This window comes from Corylus avellana, chromosome 7 (assembly GCF_965113065.1).
Source record: "Corylus avellana chromosome 7, dhCorAvel1.hap1.2, whole genome shotgun sequence".
Taxonomy (NCBI): domain Eukaryota; kingdom Viridiplantae; phylum Streptophyta; class Magnoliopsida; order Fagales; family Betulaceae; genus Corylus; species Corylus avellana.
In genome coordinates, this window is record NC_142496.1 from 25562401 (window position 1) to 25583282 (window position 20882).

At 40.0% G+C, this 20882-nt stretch overlaps 1 protein-coding gene across 1 annotated transcript; it reads right to left on the reverse strand.

Moving 5' to 3' along the window:
* Nucleotides 1-7563: 7563 nt before the first annotated feature.
* LOC148584719 (uncharacterized) lies at nt 7564-19414 on the reverse strand. The gene is given in 15 exon segments (XM_088518594.1): nt 7564-8184; nt 8271-8921; nt 9035-9646; nt 9746-10417; nt 10507-11100; nt 11184-11340; nt 11433-11694; nt 11697-12021; nt 12262-12900; nt 12995-13447; nt 13580-14117; nt 16767-17059; nt 17187-18303; nt 18892-19030; nt 19033-19414. Coding segments are annotated over 15 exon segments (7455 nt in total).
* Between the last annotated feature and the right edge of the window lie 1468 nt (nt 19415-20882).

Below are 20882 nucleotides of genomic sequence, written 5' to 3' on the forward strand. Positions count from 1 at the left end.
GGCCTAATCGCTCTATGCACATATTGTTTCTTTATTGCACAACATCCTGAACCAGAGCCCAACTTCTTGTTGCCCCCATCTTTGTCAGGTTTAGGCTCATTAGTATCTATAGATCTAAGTGACTGCAATCTGGAGGATGGGGCTCTCCCCGATAATCTTAATTGCTTATCTTCACTGCAGTCTCTAAATTTGAGCAAAAACCATTTTACATTCTTGCCTGACAGCGTTTCTCGACTTTCTAAGCTTAAATTTCTTTACTTGGACAATTGTAGCAGGCTTAAATCATTGACAAATATTCCGTTAAGTACACAATCTGTAATGGCACGAGAATGCACTTCATTGGAAAATTATTCAAATCAAATTATAGTGTGGACTTCAGGTGAAACAGGATTCACGTTTATTAACTGCCTCAGCTTGGGGGACGATGGAGAATGCAAACTTAGTACTGTTGCCGACCAATTCGAGCTTGTTTACGATACACTTAATGTGCGAAATATACACTTACAGCCATTGTGGCAAAGATTCATGGATGAGCAAATGGTCTCTCTCTCTCTCTCTCTCTATCTCTCTCTCTCTCTCTCTCACTCACTGAAAATGCTTTTACTTTTTCCCGTGTACTATTTTGCAGGAGAAAATTGATCAAAGCGAAGGATTTCATGGCATTTTGCATCAAACTCGAATTCCAAAGTGGTTCACCCATCAGAACCGAGAAGGGTCATCTGTACCAATTCCGCTACCACCCGATTTGTACGAAAATAGCAGTTGGAGAGGAATTGCGTTGTGCACTGTTTTTGAAGTCGATAAAAATTTGAACAATGAGGACTCTTCTGTTCAAGATTCAAAATGTTTTCATGAGTTTATATGTCGCTTGGACATGGATGGAGGTGTTGTAGATTCTCCCCTGGTGTTTACCTTCCCTGACAAATACTATCGGCCTGGCTCGTTTGGACTTTGGCTATATATATCGCAAGCGAGGTGTAGGGAACGTTTAGATGTACGTGGCTGCATTAGCCCTTCAATTACATCCAACAACCCAGATGTTGAGATTAAACTGTGCGGTGCACGTTTAGTATACGAGGAAGATATGGTAGAGTTTGTCCAAAATTTGAGCCAGGGACTTTTCGGGAGCCCTGATGACGTACTTCAACGTCATCAAGAATTCGTAAACTGTCATATGGACTATTCCAATATTGGTGAAAGTGACTCAAAGCCCAGGCTGAAAAGAGAGCTTAAGACTCTGCTTTCAATATTGTATCAGGTTTCTCCCTATATTTCTTCACTGAAAAACATAAAATTTGTGCATCTATTTTTCTCTCACAGTTTGTATTTTACAGGGAGACCCTGCACGGAACCACTGGTACGATTATATCTTTCCTCGTATTTCGATTCCCAGATGGTTTGGTGATCAAAATTTTGTGTCCGACATAAGAATGCAGCTGCCTCCAGATTTGCATAACAATACGAGATGGATGGGATTCTCTGTATATGCTCTATATTCTGTGTACAAGCAACCAGCTGGTTCCGGTCAGGATTCAACAATTATTTTAAGTTTTTCTGGTCTTTCTGCTGGGGAAGCTCCTTCTGCACCTTACATGGCCTTTCCGCTGTCTAAAGACATTTTTTCCGGGTCACGTCGACTTTTGGTATTTTATATACCACGCGTGCTATTTGGGTTGAATCAGTGTAGTGAGCTTTGGGCCTCATTCCAAAGCAATAACCCCGGTGTAGTGAAGGTTGAAAGGTGTGGAATCCGTCTTGTATACGAGGAAGATATTGAAGAGTCTGTGGAAACGTTAGTCCAGTGCATGTTAGAGTGCCCAGATGAGTATCATGAATCTTATTACCGAAATCTTTATGCTCAAGTTGTAGAACTACAAGGCTGCGACCATGGAAAAGATTTTCGTTGCTCTTTCTCATTGCAAAGGTTAATTAATGTTCACTGGAAACAATTTTCTTATCATTCTAATTGCTTGAATAAGCGAATTGTGAAATATATATATCTTCTTATATATCTTGCAGGAGGCCTCCCATGCCAGAGCTTATTGAAAATGTAGCAGAGGAGGGTTGTACTTCTCCCGAAACATTTTCAAATCAAGTAGGCACTTCAAGCAATTCAACATCTTTAGTTTTAGCTGTACCGTTACGGGATGAGCAATGTGGAAGTACTTCGTCAATAGCCATCCTTGAATATTGGTTCAAAACATACATGCAGGTCTTTCTCTCTCTCTCTACAACACACGCACAAACTGAACATAAACATTAATTTCTTTTTCTTTTTTTTTGTACCATACACAAACATTAATTTCTAATCAAGTGTTTTTCAGGACTACTACTACAACGGCGCCGTATTCAGACATTGTTTTCCTCAAAGTGAAATCCCAGAGTGGTTCTGCCATCAGAGAGATAGGCCCACAGTGAGAATTCCGCTACCTCCAAATTTGTATAATAACCCTGATTGGATGGGATTTGCTGTATGTGCTGTTTTCTCATTTCACAAGCATCCAACTGCCATAAATTTGGATTCGGGATTTCCTCATCGCTTCATGTGTCATTTGGAAACCAATCTTGGTTGCATGAGTCCGTTATTTGAGTATAGCATCAGTGAAGACGAGGTATTAATTTCGTTATACCAACGTGCATTCTTGTGGGTGTTGTTCATACCACATGGGACGCTTTCACATCACTGGAGTCAAGTCACTTGGACTGAGTTCTGGTTTCTAAGCGATAGTCCAGATGTCTCGGCGCTTAAGTGTGGGGTTGGTCTTGTAGGCCGGCAAAATATGGAAGAGTTTAATCGTACAATTGTACAACTCATAGCCTCGGTTGATGTCTATTTGAAGGACATACGTACCTCTTGTATGGAGGGCGCAGTCTGTGAAAGATTGACCATTTATGACGATAAAAGGTTGCCCATTTGCACAGGGAAAAAGAAAAGAATGCTGCCCATTGCTCAGGGGGATCCACAACCACACCATCGCTTCTACGACACGGGTTATGGAACGGGCCCGCTGGTAAGAATTCTAATGATCGATCCACATCCTCACAATTATCTCTCTCTGATTCGACATTATTTCTATTTTACAGGACTTTCATCCGTACATGCATTATAATTATTGCTTCCCTCCGAGTAAAGTAACCCAGGAGTGGTTCAGTTATCAGAGTGGTGGGTACTCAGTGACAATTGACATACCACCAAATTTGTATAATGATAACAACTGGATGGGACTTGCTCTGTGTGTTTGTTTTTCAATGGTGGGCGGGGATCTAGAAACCATCCTTGGCAATTGGGTTTCAACAATTCAGCACTTCATATGCTTTCAATTCCGAACTAGTGTATCTGGTCTGGATGATTTTTTCGGGGCTTGTCGCACCAGTAAAGATGAAATCGTATGGTTAACTTGTCTAGGCCGATTCATTTGGATAGCCTACATACCGGGTGAGCCATTTAAGTATATGTTGCGCCAGTGCGGCCACATTGAAGCTTCATTTGTAAGTGATTGGCCAGGTGTGACAGTGCAGAAATGTGGGCTTCGTCTTTTGTACCAGCATGATCAGGTAGAATTTGAGCAAAAACTAAAACACTGCGATGCCTTGAGATTTGAACATAGGGAGTCCCTAAGTCAATTTATGGATGATCAAGAAAGAATAATTGAGCAAAACCCAACTGTCTACTCTCGCACCCCATTTGGAATATTTGAAAGACCTGCTCAACTATGCAAAAGTGACCTATTGGTAAGAAATTATGAGTATGCATGCTATGCTTCAAATTTTACTATCAACCCTCCCTCTCTTTCTTTGTCTCTCTCCCTGACTAATGCACACCACACCACACCTTCTATACATTCATTTTACAGGACTTTGATGGATGCTCTGAATACAGTTTGTGTTTCCCTCCAAGAGAAATCCTATATTGGTTCAGCCACTCTAGTAATGAGCCGTCAGTGACAATTGATGTACAACCTACAAATTTGTACGATGACAGTGGTTGGATGGGACTTTTTCTATGTGCTTATTTTTCAGTCCATGAGGATCAAACTGCCATCCTTGAAAATCCCGATTCAGCATTATTTTCTCACCAACTTATTTGTTATTTGACAAGCAATGTAGCTGGCCCGGAGCTACAATTCCATGTCCATGGCACCACTGAAGAAGAATTTAGGCGGTTATATATAAAAGATGAATTTATTTGGCTGTCATATATTCCACTTGGGTCATTACCGGATTGGTTGAATCAATGCACTTGCCTGGAGGCTTCATTCATTAGCGATTGGCCAGGTTTAATGGTACAGAGATGTGGGCTTCGTTTCTTCCACGCGCATGATATGGAGGAGTTTGAGAAAATAATATTCCGTTGCTGCTTGGTTTCTGAAAATCGGGGATTCCATCCATCAAAAAGCAAAAGTAGTGGAGCTAAGAATCAACCCTGGAAAAAGGTACTATTTCCTCGCAACCAAAGCAACCTTCCCGTAAGGTCTCAAAATTAATTTCAGAAAGTTGGTAACCATTGGGGAGAGAAATCTCAAGGGAGCCAAACAAGAAGAATAAGTTAGTATACATATATATTAGACACCACTTCTAGCCCAAAAATTTATACTATTGAGTTTGGGTTCACTTAGATATATTAACTACTCTTGTAATTTGTACTTTGTCAATGTGAGACACAAACCTCTCAAATACAGACACAATAAATTCATACACATTGAAAACTAACTTTCTGAGAAAATTTGGAAAAACCCGGCATTTTTCATTAAAAAACTATATATGAGTATTTGATTTCCTCTCCCTTTCTTTCACTCTCACTCATCATACACAATATTTCTATTTTATGTACAGGACTTTGATCCATGCCTTGTCTATAACTCTTGTTTTCCTTCAAATGACATTCTGAATTGGTTCAGCCATCGGAGTAATAAGCCCCCAGTGACAATTCGTCTACCTCCAAATTTGTACGATGATTGTACTTGGATGGGACTTGCTCTTTGTGTTTCTTTCTCAGTCAAGAAGCATTGTACTGTTGATTGCACCCTTATTTGCCGGTTGGAAACCGATATTGGAAGTCTGGAACGTCTCCATATGTATCACTTCACTAAAGAAGATCTCGTGTTGTTACGGCTAGGTGGATTCATTTGGTTGTCTTATATACCCCGTGTCTCGTTTCCAAACTGGTTGAATGAGAGCAGTTTCATTAAGGCTTCAATTAAGACCTATTGCAGAAGTGCGGGTTCCGACTTTTGTACCAGCCTACGCTTGACCGTGAAGGAGTGTGGGTTCCGTCTTTTGTACCAGAACAAAGAGATAGAGTTTAAGGAAACAATAAGACACTGCACATCATCGCTGTCAGAAGTGTGGGATGTCATTCATGCCAATGCAAAGAAGGTTAAGCCAAATCACAAGGACAAAGCAACTGAGCCCAGTACAACCAGCAACTCTGATGGTCTGAGGCTTGAAGATAAGGGCAAAAGAATTGTAGAAAAATAACCTCTCGTCTACTTGGGCTGCTGCTTTTGTTATTTCTTTCTTGATTTATCGTAAGTCCTCTATTCCTCTAGTTTCTATCATGAGTTTATTAAAAGAAACTCTTCATTTTTACTATCTAAATACATCTTAAACAATATATTCTTCAGAAAAAATGTCGGTATTTGATTGGGTGGCACCAGTCTAGAATTTCTTAGACAGAGCTGATAATTTATATTTCTTTTATAATTATGATTAGATCTATAAAATTTAATCTGGGCGCCATAAAATGAATCTAGCTTCTTCATTTTAAGTGAAATATAAAAGATCTTGATCCATTTTCTCAAGGGCTAATTTAGAGTTACATCCACTTTGTCGGTGGACGGTGCTAGATGGTGTGTCGGTGGCCATATTGTGGACACTAGTCAGAATGATTGGATGTATTGTGAGCTGCTGTATTGGGAGTGATGTAGGTGACGTGGATTGTTGTAAATGTATGAAAAATAAAAGATGTAGTCAAGGTGTTTGACAAAAAATTTCAAAGAAGATGTGGGTGGAAAAAAAAAAAAACAAAAAGGAAGAAAGGAAGGTACGACGTTGGTTGTTTTGCTGTGCTTTGATACCATGAAAAGGTTTGAGAACCTTTGGAGAGGGAGAGAAAAAGCTTTCCTCAAATCAATCGTAGCTTGAGGTGTTGTTCTCAATATATAGAACTTGGGTATAGAATACAATCAATCAAAAATAAAGGCAAAGATTACAATATTCCAGAAATAAGGTAAATTGCTATTGTGAGCTGCGGTGTAAAATCTTCTCAGTAGGTAGGAGCATATTTTTTCCATGATTCTCTCCATCTTGCCTTTCATACGAGTGCTGTGATTGTGATTCATTGTCATTACCATATCTGGAAGATATTCCCTTAACAATAAAGATAATTCTCATATTATTTAGTTTTCTGAGATATACTTAGCATGTGTCATTGTCCTACTTACAGAAGAAAGCTTGAATAGTGTGAATCTATATACATGTAAAGAGTATAATAGTGTGATATGCTACATTGGTCACAATGCTTGTGCTGCTTCTGCATGTTTCCGACATGTATGTTGTTTATTTTTGAAAATTCAGAAGAAAAAAAAACGCTATTCATTTTTTATATTATAAAGAGTATTTTTATTATTTTGGGTAGGAGAAGAAGGACATTACAACCCCGGTCAATAATAGATTGGAGGGCATTGCAAATATTAAAACATCGAAAAGATATTGTGAAAAATTAAGAAGATAGTTAAAAAGGGTAAGTGTAGTGAATTAACCCTCATATTATGAGCTTGCCACGGTAAAAAATTGACTGGATATATATCATCACTGAGTGCAACAAATCACGTGTTACTTTTATTTTATATTAAAAATATAAAAAAAGAGAGATGAAGAATTGGGACTAATGCCAGTAAACTGTTCTAAAGTTTCTATCAAGCCTTTGTTCGATTCAAGTTTCTCAAAGGAATCATAAGTGGCAAAAAATGTGAGGAAATATCCGTCCTTGCTTGTACTTGTCTCAAATGCATTCAGCTATTGCCTGTAAAACACTGAAGGAACAGACCAAATGAAAATGCATTAGGCAATGTACAGTTAACTGCAAAAAAATAGTAGGGAATTACAGTAATTTTTTATTTTTTATTTTTTATCACATAAAAAGATGACACAATGCTAAGTTTATCCCATAAAAAGTAAATAATATGTCAATTATCCCTAAGACAAGGTGAATGTAACTCTAAATTAATCCATGAGAAAATGGATTAAGATCCTCTCTATTTCCCTTGAAACAAATAAAATTTATTTTCTGATCCAAGATTAAATTTTAAAGATCTAATCATAATTATAAAAGAAATATAAATGTTAATTAAGCTATCTAAGAAATTCTAGACAGAGGTGTCACCTAATCGAATACCAATTATTCATTTATATATTATTGTTTCTGATGTATTTAGGCAGTAAAAATGATGAGCTTCTTTTAATAGAATAGACTTATGATAGAGAAACTAGAGGAATAGATTACTGACGATAATTAGTGAAGAAGGAAGAGCCCCAAAAGTAGAAACCCAAGTAAAGGAGAGGTTATTCTACGATTGTTTTGCCCTTGTCTTTAAGCATCGGACCATCAGAACTGCTGTTTGTACTGGGCTCAGCTGCTTTGTCCTCATTATTTGGCTTAACCATCTTTGCATTGGCGATCGTTAATTGATCAATGACAACTCGGGTTTGGCTTAACCGTCCTACTGTTTCCTTGAACTCTATCTCTTCGTTTTGGTACAAAAGACGGAACCCACACCTCTGCACGGCCAAGCCTTGGTTATCGCTAGCAATTGACGCCTCAATTAAACTGCTCTGATTCAACCAGTACTCTGGAAACGACCCACGTGGTATATAAGACAGCCAAATGAATCCACCTAACACTAACAACAACATGAGATCTTCTTTAGTGAGGCAATACATATGGGGAGGTTCCAGACTACCAATAGCGGTTTCCAGCAGACAAATAAGGTTGCAAGCAGAAATAGTACAATGCTCCTGAACTGAGAAAAAAACACAGAGAGCAAGTCCCATCCAAGTAGGATCATCGTACAAATTTGGAGGTAGGCGGATTGTCACTTGGGGCTCATCACTCTGACGGCTGAACCAGTCCAGAATGTCATTTGGAGGAAAACAAGAGTTATAAACAATGCATGGATCAAAGTCCTGTAAAATAGAAATATTGTGTATGATGAGTAAGAGTGAAAGAAAGGGGGAGGAAATCAAACACTCGTATATAGTTTCTTAATTACCGGCAGGTTGCTTAGGTTGCGCTGATTCTTAGCTCCACTAGTACTTTCGCCTTTGAAAATAGGTCCTCTTGATGTTTCATTCTGAAAGTCCTCCTTAGAGCTACTAGTTCTTCTGGGTGCCGTGTTATCGCCCACGTTAGCCGCTGATTGACCGGTGAAATACGGATTTTTAGAAGCCAAGCTGAACCGTCTTGCCTCTTCGTTCAAGTACACAAGACGGAGCCCACACCTCTGCACAGTCAAGCCTAGTGTGCAATAAAAGAAGGAAACCGCACTTCTGCAATAGGTCTTAAATGAAGCCTTAATGAAACTGCTCTTATTCAACCAGTTTGGAAATCGCTCACGTGGTATATAAGACAGCCAAATGAATCCACCTAACGGTAACAACATGAGATCTTCTTTAGTGAGGCAATACATATGGAGGCGTTCTAGATTACCAGTATCGGTTCCCAACCGACAAATAAGGTTGCAAGCAATAGTACAACGCTCCTGGACTGAGAAAGAAACACAGAGAGAAAGTCCTGTCCAAGTAGGATCATCGTACAAATTTGGTGGTAGACGGATTGTCACTTGGGGCTCATCACTCCATTGGATGTGCGGGTCCGAAATATTAATTGGAGGAAAACAATAGCTAAAGCGTGGGTTAAATTCCTGTAAAATAGAAATATTGTGTATGATTAGTGAGAGCGAAAGAAAGGGAAAGGAAATAGTACGTACCTTTGTGGCTAATCAAATACTCAATGTATAGTTTCTTAATTGATTACCGGCAGTTTTCTGATCTCATTGTGTTGATTCTTAAGTCCACCACGTTCGCCTGGATAATCACCCACTTTAGGCGGTGATTGGCGGGTGAGATTCACAACTTTAGAAGCCAAGCTGCAACGGAATATTATTTTCTCAAACTCCTCCTTATCATGCACGTGGAAGAAACGAAGCCCACATTTCTGCACCATTAAACCTGGCCAGTCGCTAAAGAATGAAGCCTCCAGGCAACTGGATTGATTCAACCAATCCGGAAATGACCCACGTGGAATATATGACAGCCAAAGAAATCCTTTTTGTATATATAACCGCCTAAATTCTTCCTTAGTGGTGCAGTGGACATGGAGTACTCCTTGCTCCGGGTCAGCTACATTGCTTTCCAAATAACAATTAAGTTCGGGAGAAATTGCTGAATCGGGGTTTCCAGGGATGGCTGCTTGATCCTCATGAACTGAAAAATAAGCATAAAGAAAAAGTCCCATCCAACCACTGTCATGGGACAAATGTGTGGGTACGTCAATTTTCACTGAGGACCCATTGCTACGGTGGCTGAACCAATGTAGGATTGGTCTTGGAGGGAAACACAAATTGAATTCAGAGCATCCATCAAAGTCCTGTAAAATGATCAAATATATGGAAGAGAGACAATTAATTAAGAAAGAGAGGGAGCTAGGCTAGGGTTGATGGTAAATATTTGAAGCATAATTTCTTACCAATTGGGAACTTTTACCGAGTTGATCAGTCTCCGCTTGATCAATACGTCTTTTACATATTCGAATTAACAAGTCCTTCATAGGATTGCGATGATCATCTGGGTTTTGCTCTTCACCATCACCAGAAAATTGCAAAATAGACATGGCATCGGCAAGTTCATCAATCAGGGACTTGCAATGTTTTAGTTTTTGCTCAAATTCTACCTGATCATGCTGGTACAAAAGACGATACCCACATGTTTGCACCGTCACACCTGGCCAATCACTTTTAAAGGAAGCTTCAATGCTGCTGCACTGGCGCAACATATACTTAAATATCTTACCCGGTACGTAGGATATCCAAATGACTTGGCCTAGACACATTAACATCAAGATTTCTATTCCAGAGGTCTGACAATCAAAGAACTTTTCATCCACACCAGCTACACTCGTTTTGAATCGACAATTTAAGATGTGCGGAGTTTCTGAAAGCCATTTGTCAATGATGGTTTCTGGATCCCCGTCTATTGAAAGAGAAGCACATAGAGCGAATCCCATCCAATTGTTGTCATTGTACAAATTTGATGGTATGTCAATTGTCACTGAATGCCCGCGACTCTGATGACTGAACCACTCCTGGGTTACTTTACTTGGAGGGAAGCAATAATTATAATACAAGGACGGATGAAAGTCCTGTAAAATATAAGTAGTAAGTGTCCAATCAAAGAGAGAGAGAGAGGATTGTGAGGGTGTGAAATGTGGATCATCATCAAAAGTCTTACCAGCGGGCGTGTTTTGTGATGGTGTGGGTCCTCATGCTGCATTTCCTCCCGCAGAGAGGGAGACCTACGGCGGCTACGGATGTCCTTCTCAAAGGCAACAAACGAGGACATGAGTTGTACATATGTACGAGTAAACTCTTCCATATCTTCCCGGTATACAAGACCAGCCCCACATTTGAGCGCCGAGACATGTTCACTATCACTCATAAACGAGAAGTCAACCCAAGTGGCTTCACTCCAGTCCTGTGTAAGAAGCCAACGTGGTGCGAACAACACCCAAATGATTGAACGCTGGTCATTTCCTACTTCGGCTTCACTGATGCTACTCTCACAGATCGGACCCACACAACCAAGGTCGGTTGTCACATGACACTTGAAGGGATGGCGAATTCCCGAATCCAAATTTATGGCACTTGGATGCTTGTGAAATGAGAAAACAGCACATATAGCAAATCCCATCCAATCAGGATTATAATACAAGTTTGGAGGTAGAACAATCGTAACTGAGGGCCTAGCACTCTAATGGTAGAACCACTGTGGGATTTCGCTCTGAGGAAAGCGAATATTGAACATGTTGCGGTTGATGTGGCTGCGCTGAAAAACATGTAGAAAATGTTTGTATGAGTGTAAAGCAAAAAGGAAATTGAACTGATCTTCAGAGAGAGAGAGAGAGAGACCTTCAAGTACAACTTGAACTCATCTTCAAGGACGCCTAATATTGACGAAGCACTTCCACATTGCACATCCTCTAACCGTATGCCTAAAGTTCTTGAAGTGTCTGCTTGATTTGAGAATGTTTCGGGTGAAGTAAAACCCTCCTCTGCTTGAGGCCTCCTGCAAGTATAATAGACATATTATATATGATATATGATCCAGTCATCATGCACGTATGATAAGAAAATGGTTTCCAATGAACATTAATTAACCTTTGCAATGTGAAAGAGCAACTAAAATCTTTTCCATGGTCGCAGCCTTGCAATTCTGTAACTTGATCTAAAAGATTTCGGTGATAAGATTCATGATACTCATTTGGGCAATCTAACATGCCCTGGACTAACGTTTCCACAAACTCTTCAATGTCTTCCTCGTATACAAGACGGATCCCACACATTGCAATCTCCACTACACCTGGGTTATTGCTTTGGAATGAAGCCCAAATCTCACCACACTGATTCAACCCAAATAGCGGCGTGGTATATAAAATACCAAAAGTCGACGTGACCCGAAAAAAATGTCTCGAGACAGCGGAGAGGCCTGGCAAGGGACGAAAGGGGCTTCACCAGCAGAAAGACCAGAAAAACTTAAAGAAATTCTTGAATCCTGACTGGTATCAGCTGGTTGCTTGTTGACGGTATACGAAGCATATACAGAGAATCCCATCCATCTCGTATTGTTATGCAAGTTTGGAGGCAGCTGCATTCTTATGTCTGACACAAAATTTTGAATGTTGAACCATCTGGGAATCGAAATTTGAGGAAATATATAATCGTACAAGTGGTTTCGTGCAGGGCCTTCCTGTAAAATACATAAATATATATTGCTCAGTGAGTGAGATAAAAAAGAGAAGTGTTATATATCTTTTGCTTATTTTTTGCCTATTTTTTTTAATTTTATTTTTTATAAATTTACTGTTGAATCTGTGGGATCTACATGTAGTCCCACGTATTCAACGATAAATTTGCCAATTTCTTGTACAAAAATAGACAACATATGAGCAAAAGATGAAAATTGTTGAGTGAAGAAATTGGGAGAGACCTGATACAATATTGAAAGTAGTGACTTGAGCTCTCTTTTCAGATTGGGTTTCGAGTCACTTTGGCCATCAGGGCTTTCAGAAGAGTCGTTATGATACTGTATGAATTGTTGATGATGTTGACGTAGGACATCAGGGCTCCCCAAAGCTTCCTGGGTGAAATTTTTGACAAACTCTTCCATATCTTTCTTGTACAGTATACGAGCACCTAACAACTTAATCTTAACATCTGGGCTGTTGGTTGTAACTGAAGGGCTAATGCAGCTGCGCCCATCTATTTGGCCCCTAAACATCGCATGCGTTATATATATCCAAAGTCCAAATGAGCCAGGATAGAATTTGCCTTTAGGGAAGTTAAAAACCATGGGAGAGTCGACAACACCTCCATCCACGTCCAGGCGACATATAAACTCATGAAAAGATTTTGAATCTTGATTAGAAGAGTTGTCATTGTTCAAATTTTTATCGAATACTTCAAAAACAGTACACAACGCAATTCCTCTCCAACTGCTGTTTTCATACAGATTGTGCGGCAGCGTGATTGGTACAGATGACCCTTCACGGTTCTGATGGCTGAACCACTCTGGAATTTCAGTTTGACGGAAAAAGCCATTACATCCTTTGCTTTGATCAATTTGTTCCTGCAAAATAGTAAAAGTAATTTAAAGGATTTTCAGTGTGAGAGAGAGAGAGAGAGACAGAGACAGAGACAGAGAGATGGACCATTTGCTCCACCATGTATCTTTGCCACAATGGCTGCAAATGTATATTTCGCAAATTAAGTTGCTTTCGAACAAGCTCGAATTGGTTGGGAATGCTAATCTTGCAATCTTCATCTGCATCATCCCCCAAGCTGAGGCAGTTAATAAACGTGAATCCTGTTTCACTTGAAGTCCACACTGTAACTTGATTTGAATAATTGTCCAGTGAAGTGCATTCTCGTGCCATTACATATTGTGTACTCAATGGAATATTAGTCAACGATTTAAGCCTGCTACACTTGTCCACGTAAAGAAATTTAAGCTTAGAAAGCTGAGAGACGCTGTGAGGCAGGCATGTAAAATTGTTTTTGCTCAGTTTTAGAGACTCCAGTGAAGATAAGCAAGTAAGATCATCGGGGAGATCTCCGTCCTCCAGATTGCAGTCACTTAGATCTAGATGGGTTAATGACCCTAAACCTGTCAAAGACTTGGGCAACAAGAAGTTGGGCATTGGTTCAGGATGTGGGGCGATAAAGAAACAACATGTGCATAAAGCAATTGCCAATAAAATGGGTAAGAGGCCCAAGGAATGCCATGTGAATGTGCATAAAGCAATTGCCAATAAAATGAGTGAGAGGCCCAGGCCCAAGGAACGCCTTGTGAATGATTTATGTGGTTGAACTTGAACCTTGCATCTGGAACCGGATAGAACGAGAGCTTCAAGAGATGTCAAACTACAAATGACACTCGGAAAACTCGAAAATTTTTTGCAGTCTTGATGGTACAATAAAGTCAGGCCACTCAAATGCTCAAATGATGATGGTATTTCTTCTATGGCAGTCCCGTCCAAATAAAGCTCCAACAAACTTGTCATGCTTGTTCCGATATTTGGCAACTTTTTAAGTCTTGAACAGCCAGACAAGATAAAAACCTCAAGAGATTCCAAATTGATTTCTGGTGGAAGGCTATTAAGACATTTGCAATCTTGCAGACTTAATAGAGTGAGCCGTTTGAGAACACCAATGGACGGGTGAACCTCATTCAATCTTGTGCAACCTTGAAAGATCACCCTCTCAAGATTTACAAGTCCAGTGAAGTCAGGAGTCTCGATTAAGTTTTGCGACTCACTAAGGTCCATGAGTTTTAGTGTCACGGGGCTAATTTTTCACCTTCAACCAGCCACGTGATGGCCCTAAGCAACGCACCACAGCGCCTTAGGCAGCCAACTCACCCTCACCAAATTGAGGTTAGTGGTAAGCCAAGCTCAGCACAAGCACAGCACACTTACTTTTTACGGGAGCAACACCTCCCAATCTTTACAATTCACTCAACGAATCTGTACAAGGACGGACTAGGGTCCACAGCACACTTTGGAGCCCTTAGTCTCAACACCAACTCAGCCCTAAGGCTTACAAGAGATACATGAATGACCCAGCCACCAAGGCTTTACAAGACAACAATGAAACTCTCACACAGCCCACTGTTTCTCACTACAAAGTCACTCAGCACTCCCCCAAGTGTGTGGCCCTCTTCCACAACACTTGTCTGTTACAAGCAACCAGAATCTCCTATCTAGCAGCAAGCAACATCGGCCTCCAGCAGCACTTCGGCAGTCTCCAGCACTCACAAGCCTTCTCTGCCCTAGGCACTCCTTCAGCTCACTTTGAGCTCTCAAGATACAGCCAAGCTTTCTCTCCTAGCTTTTCTGTACTCTCCAGCTGCCCCATCAAGCAGCCATGCCTTGCTTAAATAAGCCCCAGCATGGTTCTCAACTCATGGCAGTGGGCTGCCACCTGGCTCCAGCCCACTGCACCCAATGTAGCTACCAACAGGCATGCTGCCTCTCTTCAGCATGCCCTGCGCCAGCCAACCACGTGTTGCAGGCCCCCTTGGCCCATTTGAATTCGTCCAACCCCTTCAGCTTGTGCACTGCCACAAGGCAGCCAACTTGTAGCCATCAGGAGAAAGGGCTTTGCTGCAGTGGGCTGCCACCTGGCTCCAGCCCACTGCCTGTTGCAGCTTCACCATTTCCAGCAAGCAACCAGCCACCTGGACCATGCTCCCTGGTCCATTCGAATTCAGCCAACACCTTCAGCTGATACTGCTACAAGGCAACTCATTTGTAGCATGCTTTGCTGCAGTGGGCTGCCACTAGGGGTGTCAAAAATTACCGGGGAACCGGAACCGGAACCGGAAAATCGGGAAACCGGAAAACCGAAAACCGGGAAACCGGGAAACCGGGGTCCCGGTTCCGGTTCCGGTTTGAAAAATCTAAAAACCGGGTACCCCGGTTCCGGTACCGGTTTTTGGTACCCGGTTTTTACCGGGAATACCGGAACCGGGTTTCCATTTTATTTAATAATATTTATATATTATTATATTTATATATTAATATATATATATATTATATATTAATATTTTTTACACTTAGGTTTAGGTTTAGGGTATTTTAAAAAATTAAATTTTTATTTCTAAGGCCCAAATAGGCAAAAACAATGATTTTTTAGGATTTTTGGACTTTTTAAGGTTTATTTTTTAATTATTTGAAACAATCACAACAAAGCCCCTTTAATTTAGACAAATAAACTAATAGATTTTTTTAAAAAATGGGCCAACCTATGAAAAAAAAATTGGCTTATTTTAGGCCTAATACCTAAAATAAGCCCAAAAATCAATTTTTTAAAAAAACCGGTTACCGGACCGGGTAATACCGGAACCGGCCGGTAACCGGGACCTCGGTTAACCGGGGTCCCGGTTCCGGTTCCGGTTTCTCAAAATTGAGAACCGGGGTACCCCGGTTCCGGTTCCGGTTTTGGCCAAAAACCGAGAAACCGGACCGGGTTGACACCCCTAGCTGCCACCTGGTTGCAGCCCACAGCATGGTGCAACATGGTCTCCTTCAGCAAGCAACCTGCCACCTGGACCATGCTCCCTGGTCCATTTGAATCCAGCCAACACCCTTGCTTAGCTTGCTGCCACAAGGCAGCCCTTGCAGCTCTCCTGCAAGCTCCAACTGCACATTTGAGGCTTAGCAAGCTTCCTGCCACTTGTCCAAGTCCTGCAGGCAAGGCAGAACACCACTCTGCCCACTGTAGCAGGCAATGATCAGCCATGGGGCTTGGCCAGCGCCCCACACCATCCCACTGCTACACTCAAGGTCTTTCAGCCTTCCAACTCCACTGCAAGGCTATCATAGCACCCTGGCACAGCAGGTCTTCTTGAACAAGGCAAGGGCACCATGTGGCTGATCCAGCAAGCCACACCATGCTCTACAGCACCATCACTTGGGCAGGGCAGTGCCACCACGTGGCCACTGCCTGCAGGCATTCCTCCAGCATAACTCAAAGGCATCTTGGGCGCCATGTGGCCCCTCTCAGCAGCATACTACACCATGGTCCAGACAGTCAAGCATACAAGGGCCTGGGCCACGCCCAGCCCACTCACACAAGCCATCCCAGCAATCCATGCGCCCCACAGCAGCTCTTGGGCCAACAGCAACATGCCCAAGCACCTTGACAGTGCATGGGCTACCACGTTTGATCCTTTGCAGTAAGCTTTAGCCTTCTCCAAGCAGCATCCCCAACCTAGGCATGCCCCTTCATGCCTTGGCTTAGTGGCCAGCGGGGGTGCAAAGCACTCATGCCCCTGCTGCCACACCACAGCCACATTAGGGCCGTGACATTTAGCCTGCCCAAGTTCTGTACGTGACAAAATTAAGAATGACAAAAATATCAACAACTTCATGATCTAATTATAAACAACAAAAACACGTACACTTGTGATCGAAACTAAGTTAAATCTTACACCTAAATCCCTTGGGTAGTTCCTTGATGTGGCTGCCAGGCATAATGAGTTCCACAAGGTTGTCTGGTTGAAAACTCCTTGGCATTGACTTCAAAGGATATTCATGCCATTCCATCAAACGTAACTCATTGGGAAGATAACTGAGGCCCTGAGGAAGTTGCACATTATGAATTTGAAGCAATCTTAGCTTTTTCATCTTTGAGAAGACGTCGACATTCAAGCATACTTCTTTTTGAGAAGGTACATCTTCTTGAGAAGGTACATTTAGCAATATGCCTTCAACTGAATTTGTTCCCTGAAAACCAAGAACAGTACTTAAACTAATATATATAGGAAAAGATATAGAAAAAATTTTCAAAAATTGTACCAATATGTATATATATACTTGTCTAAGTTCATGTCTATAATACTATTACACTTACTTTACTATTGTTTAATACTTCAAGGGCATCCTCACGAAGCCACAATCTACTGCGCTTTTCAGGTCTTTTCATGCATTCCTGATTGACAATTTCCCAACCCATTTGTTGTAGTAAATTATGCATCCACAATTTTCCTCTTAAAATAGTAATGAGAGATTTGTCAATAAGAGTCTTTATATCAATCTCTGGGTTGCAATCTGCAGAACCTTCTCGCAGTATATTTGCTATTCGATTTTTGTCCTCCCCATTGAAGAAACACGCAATGTCTAAAAATAGTTCTTTCTCTGGAGTACTCAATCCATTGTAACTGATTCTAAGTGCTGATTGAATTCTGTCGTCATTAGGAAGTTCAGCACTTTCTCTTAGTCTTTTCAGCTGAGCTTTCCATAGTCTTATCTCTGTTTTCTCATCCATGGAGGAACCCAGAATTTTAAGAGCTAAAGGATGGCCATCAACATAACTTACAAAACCATTGCATACATCTGATAAATCTTTTTCACAATGGGGTTTGCCAAAGGCTTTTTGACTAAAGAGCTGCAGAGCATTAGATGCATTCAGTTTTTTAGCATTGTATACATTTTCCTCTTTACATATCTTCTGCAACAAACGCTTATCTTTAGTAGTTATGATGATTCTACTCCCTGGGCCAAACCAATCACGGTCCCCTGCTAATTTTTCCAACTTTTCTTTGTCCGCATTATCAAGAACAATAATAACCTTTTTGTTACGTAGTCTATTACTTGTCACTATGATTCCCTTAAGCTCCTCCCATTTTTGCTTTTTACTTTTTTTCAACTTCATATCTTGAAAGAGTTGATCTTGCGAATGACCTAAATCATGTCTTTTGACATCCCTGAGAAAGCTGCTAGCTTGAAATTGAGGACGGATCCTTTCAAAAACAACTTCTGCAAGAATTGTCTTGCCGATTCCACTCATCCCACATATCCCTATAAACCGAACATCATTTGACGCCATATCCATATACAAATTCATAATTTCGTTAACACGAGACTCAATTCCAACAAGGCCCTTGTTATAATAATAATCACTTAAGTTTGTATCATTCAATTCATTGGATATCTTTTCAACAATGTCTTTGATAAAATTTGACTCAGACCTGTAAGAAAGAACCAAAATCTTTTGGTGAGTCAATGCAACCCAAAGGGGAGATATGCAAGTATTGGTGATTTGCTTCTTCATCCCAGAAAAGAGAGCTCTAAAATTGAATACAACAACTGATGTAGAGCTGCTGTGGCAGCTTGCTAAAAATCAGGATGCCAGCTATCTATCATGACCTAATCTATGGGGATTTTGAATTTGTTTGAATGGTTTTTGAATATGTAGTGCTATCAAGGACGTACACCAGCTGTATAATTATCTGAATTTATTTCTCAATTAATTTGAAAATTTCACTCTAGCATATATGCTAGCAATTAATGTATATTTAGTGTTATTTGTAAAACTCCATCATGATGATGAAACTAGCTAGAAACTATTTAGCATATACATTTTTAGTAAATGTTGTAAAATCATAACTTGTCGAATAGGTAAATATAATTATTTAATTAATATTTTAGCACTCTCGCTCACATGTGAATTGAAATTCCTTTTTAGTAAGTGAGTCTCAATACGTGAAATATTATTCAATTAATATTAATTAAATGATTACATTTATACATTGAATAATTTAACAAATATTACCTACCTGTCAAGTACTAAATGGCGTCCGGAGAGATTGGCCACTTCTGTCAAAGCATCTCTCCACCTTTGCACCTTCTCTATGTTCTCCTTGAAACGTTCTTCATGTTTAGCAAAGTCATCTGCAAAATGCCCTTCTGATGCCACACAACACTAGGATCCAAGTGGTAGAAAACGGGATACACTCTCATCCCTCCTTCTTTCATGCGTTCAACAATCTTTGCAAGTTCTTCCAAGCACCACGAGGAAGATGCATAGTTTATTGACAAAACGACGACAGCCATTCTCGATGTCTCGATTGCGTGCAAGAGTTCTAGCGAAATGGGTCTTCCGATCTCAAGTTCCGGATTGTCCTTAAAGGTGACGATCCCTTTATCATCCAAAGCGTTGTATAGATGGTCAGTAAAATTATTGCGGGTGTCTTCCCCTCTGAAACTAATAAAAACTTCGTATTTCCATTGGGGTTTAGGAAAAGAAGAAGAAGAAGTACTTGATGGGCCAGTTTGAATAATATTGCTGATGGAAGCCATGGGTCGTTTAGAGTTAAGTCATGAACTCAGTATAAAATGGGTAGAAGCAAGCAAACTGTACCATTGCTTTGCTTCATATAAAGAATCTTTGATGTTTGCCGGAGAAAGCAAGCAAACCGTAGCTTAACGCGTTAAATCTAGAAATTTTCAAGTTCGATCGAGAAATTTCAAAATTGTTAACGTTGGTGACTAATTGGTCCGGTGACTTGACCCGCTAAACGACAGGTCACTTGGGAAAGAAGTGCAAAAATTGACGTAATGAAGTTTATTAGCCACTGTTTTTAGCCAACACATAGAAATCTACCTCTTTTATTCAAATCTTGGCCCACACGGTTTCCTCTCAAGTTTGGCTCTTTTGTTGAAGAGTAATATATACTAAATGCATCAGTGTATAAATTTCCTCCAAATCAATTTTTAAAAAATATTCTTAAACCCATTTAAAATATAAGTTAAATGTCAGCAATGAGAGGAGAGAGACGACAAAAAAATAAAATAAAAGAAATAAGAAAAGTTGAAAATATGGGACAAAATTGTGTGGTGGTGGGGAGAGGAGAGGAACAAAATAAAAAGAACAGGAAATGAGGGAGGGAGGCGTGATGGAGGAGGGGAAATAATGCTATCAAAAGATAAAAATGTCCAAACAATTTTTTAAAGTATTCTCATTAGCAAGGGCAAAAGTGAAACCGTAATAAGGGTGAAATACCCAAAAGCCCTGTCAAACAAATCAAACTCTTTATAAATGTAATGGGCAAAACAGTAATAGTAAGTAAAAAGACAACAATGCCCATCAAATTTCTTATCAAGTTGAAAGGTAAACAAGGGCAAAATAATAATTTAAAATTCTGAAAGACAAAAATAACCTTACACAAAGATCAAGGCCAAAATCAATCATATATATATATATGAGTTCGAACTTGGGACAGGAAAAAATTCCTAGGTACTGGAAAGATATTTAACTCTTAAAATATTGTTAAGTGTCTATAAACATTTAAAACATTAATTTAAGTTAGTAAACTGCTATTAATGATCATAAGAATTTAATGTGCGTTTTAAATGTTTATAGACACTTGGTAGTATTTTAAATGGATTTGAGAATATTTTCTCCAGACTGGTTTGAAGGAAATTTCTGTCATTATTCTCATGTTCTCATTGTTTTCTTTTAGATGATAATTTTAAAAGTTATATAATTTTAAAAAAACACAAGGCAATACAATAATGTCCACCCATTACATTTTTTTTCTTGTCATTTTTATATGTCACGCATCACCCAAATGATACAATATTGTCTGCTTTTGACTTCTTTGAAGCAGGAGGTTAAAAAATGTGTGAGTATACATATAAACACATCTCCGTCCTATGCCCAAGTGATGTGTAACGCCATGCCATCATTCATTTGTATCATTCGATAATCAATCCAATTCATTCTATTTCATTTCATTCACAAATATGATCAATAAAAAAAAATTTC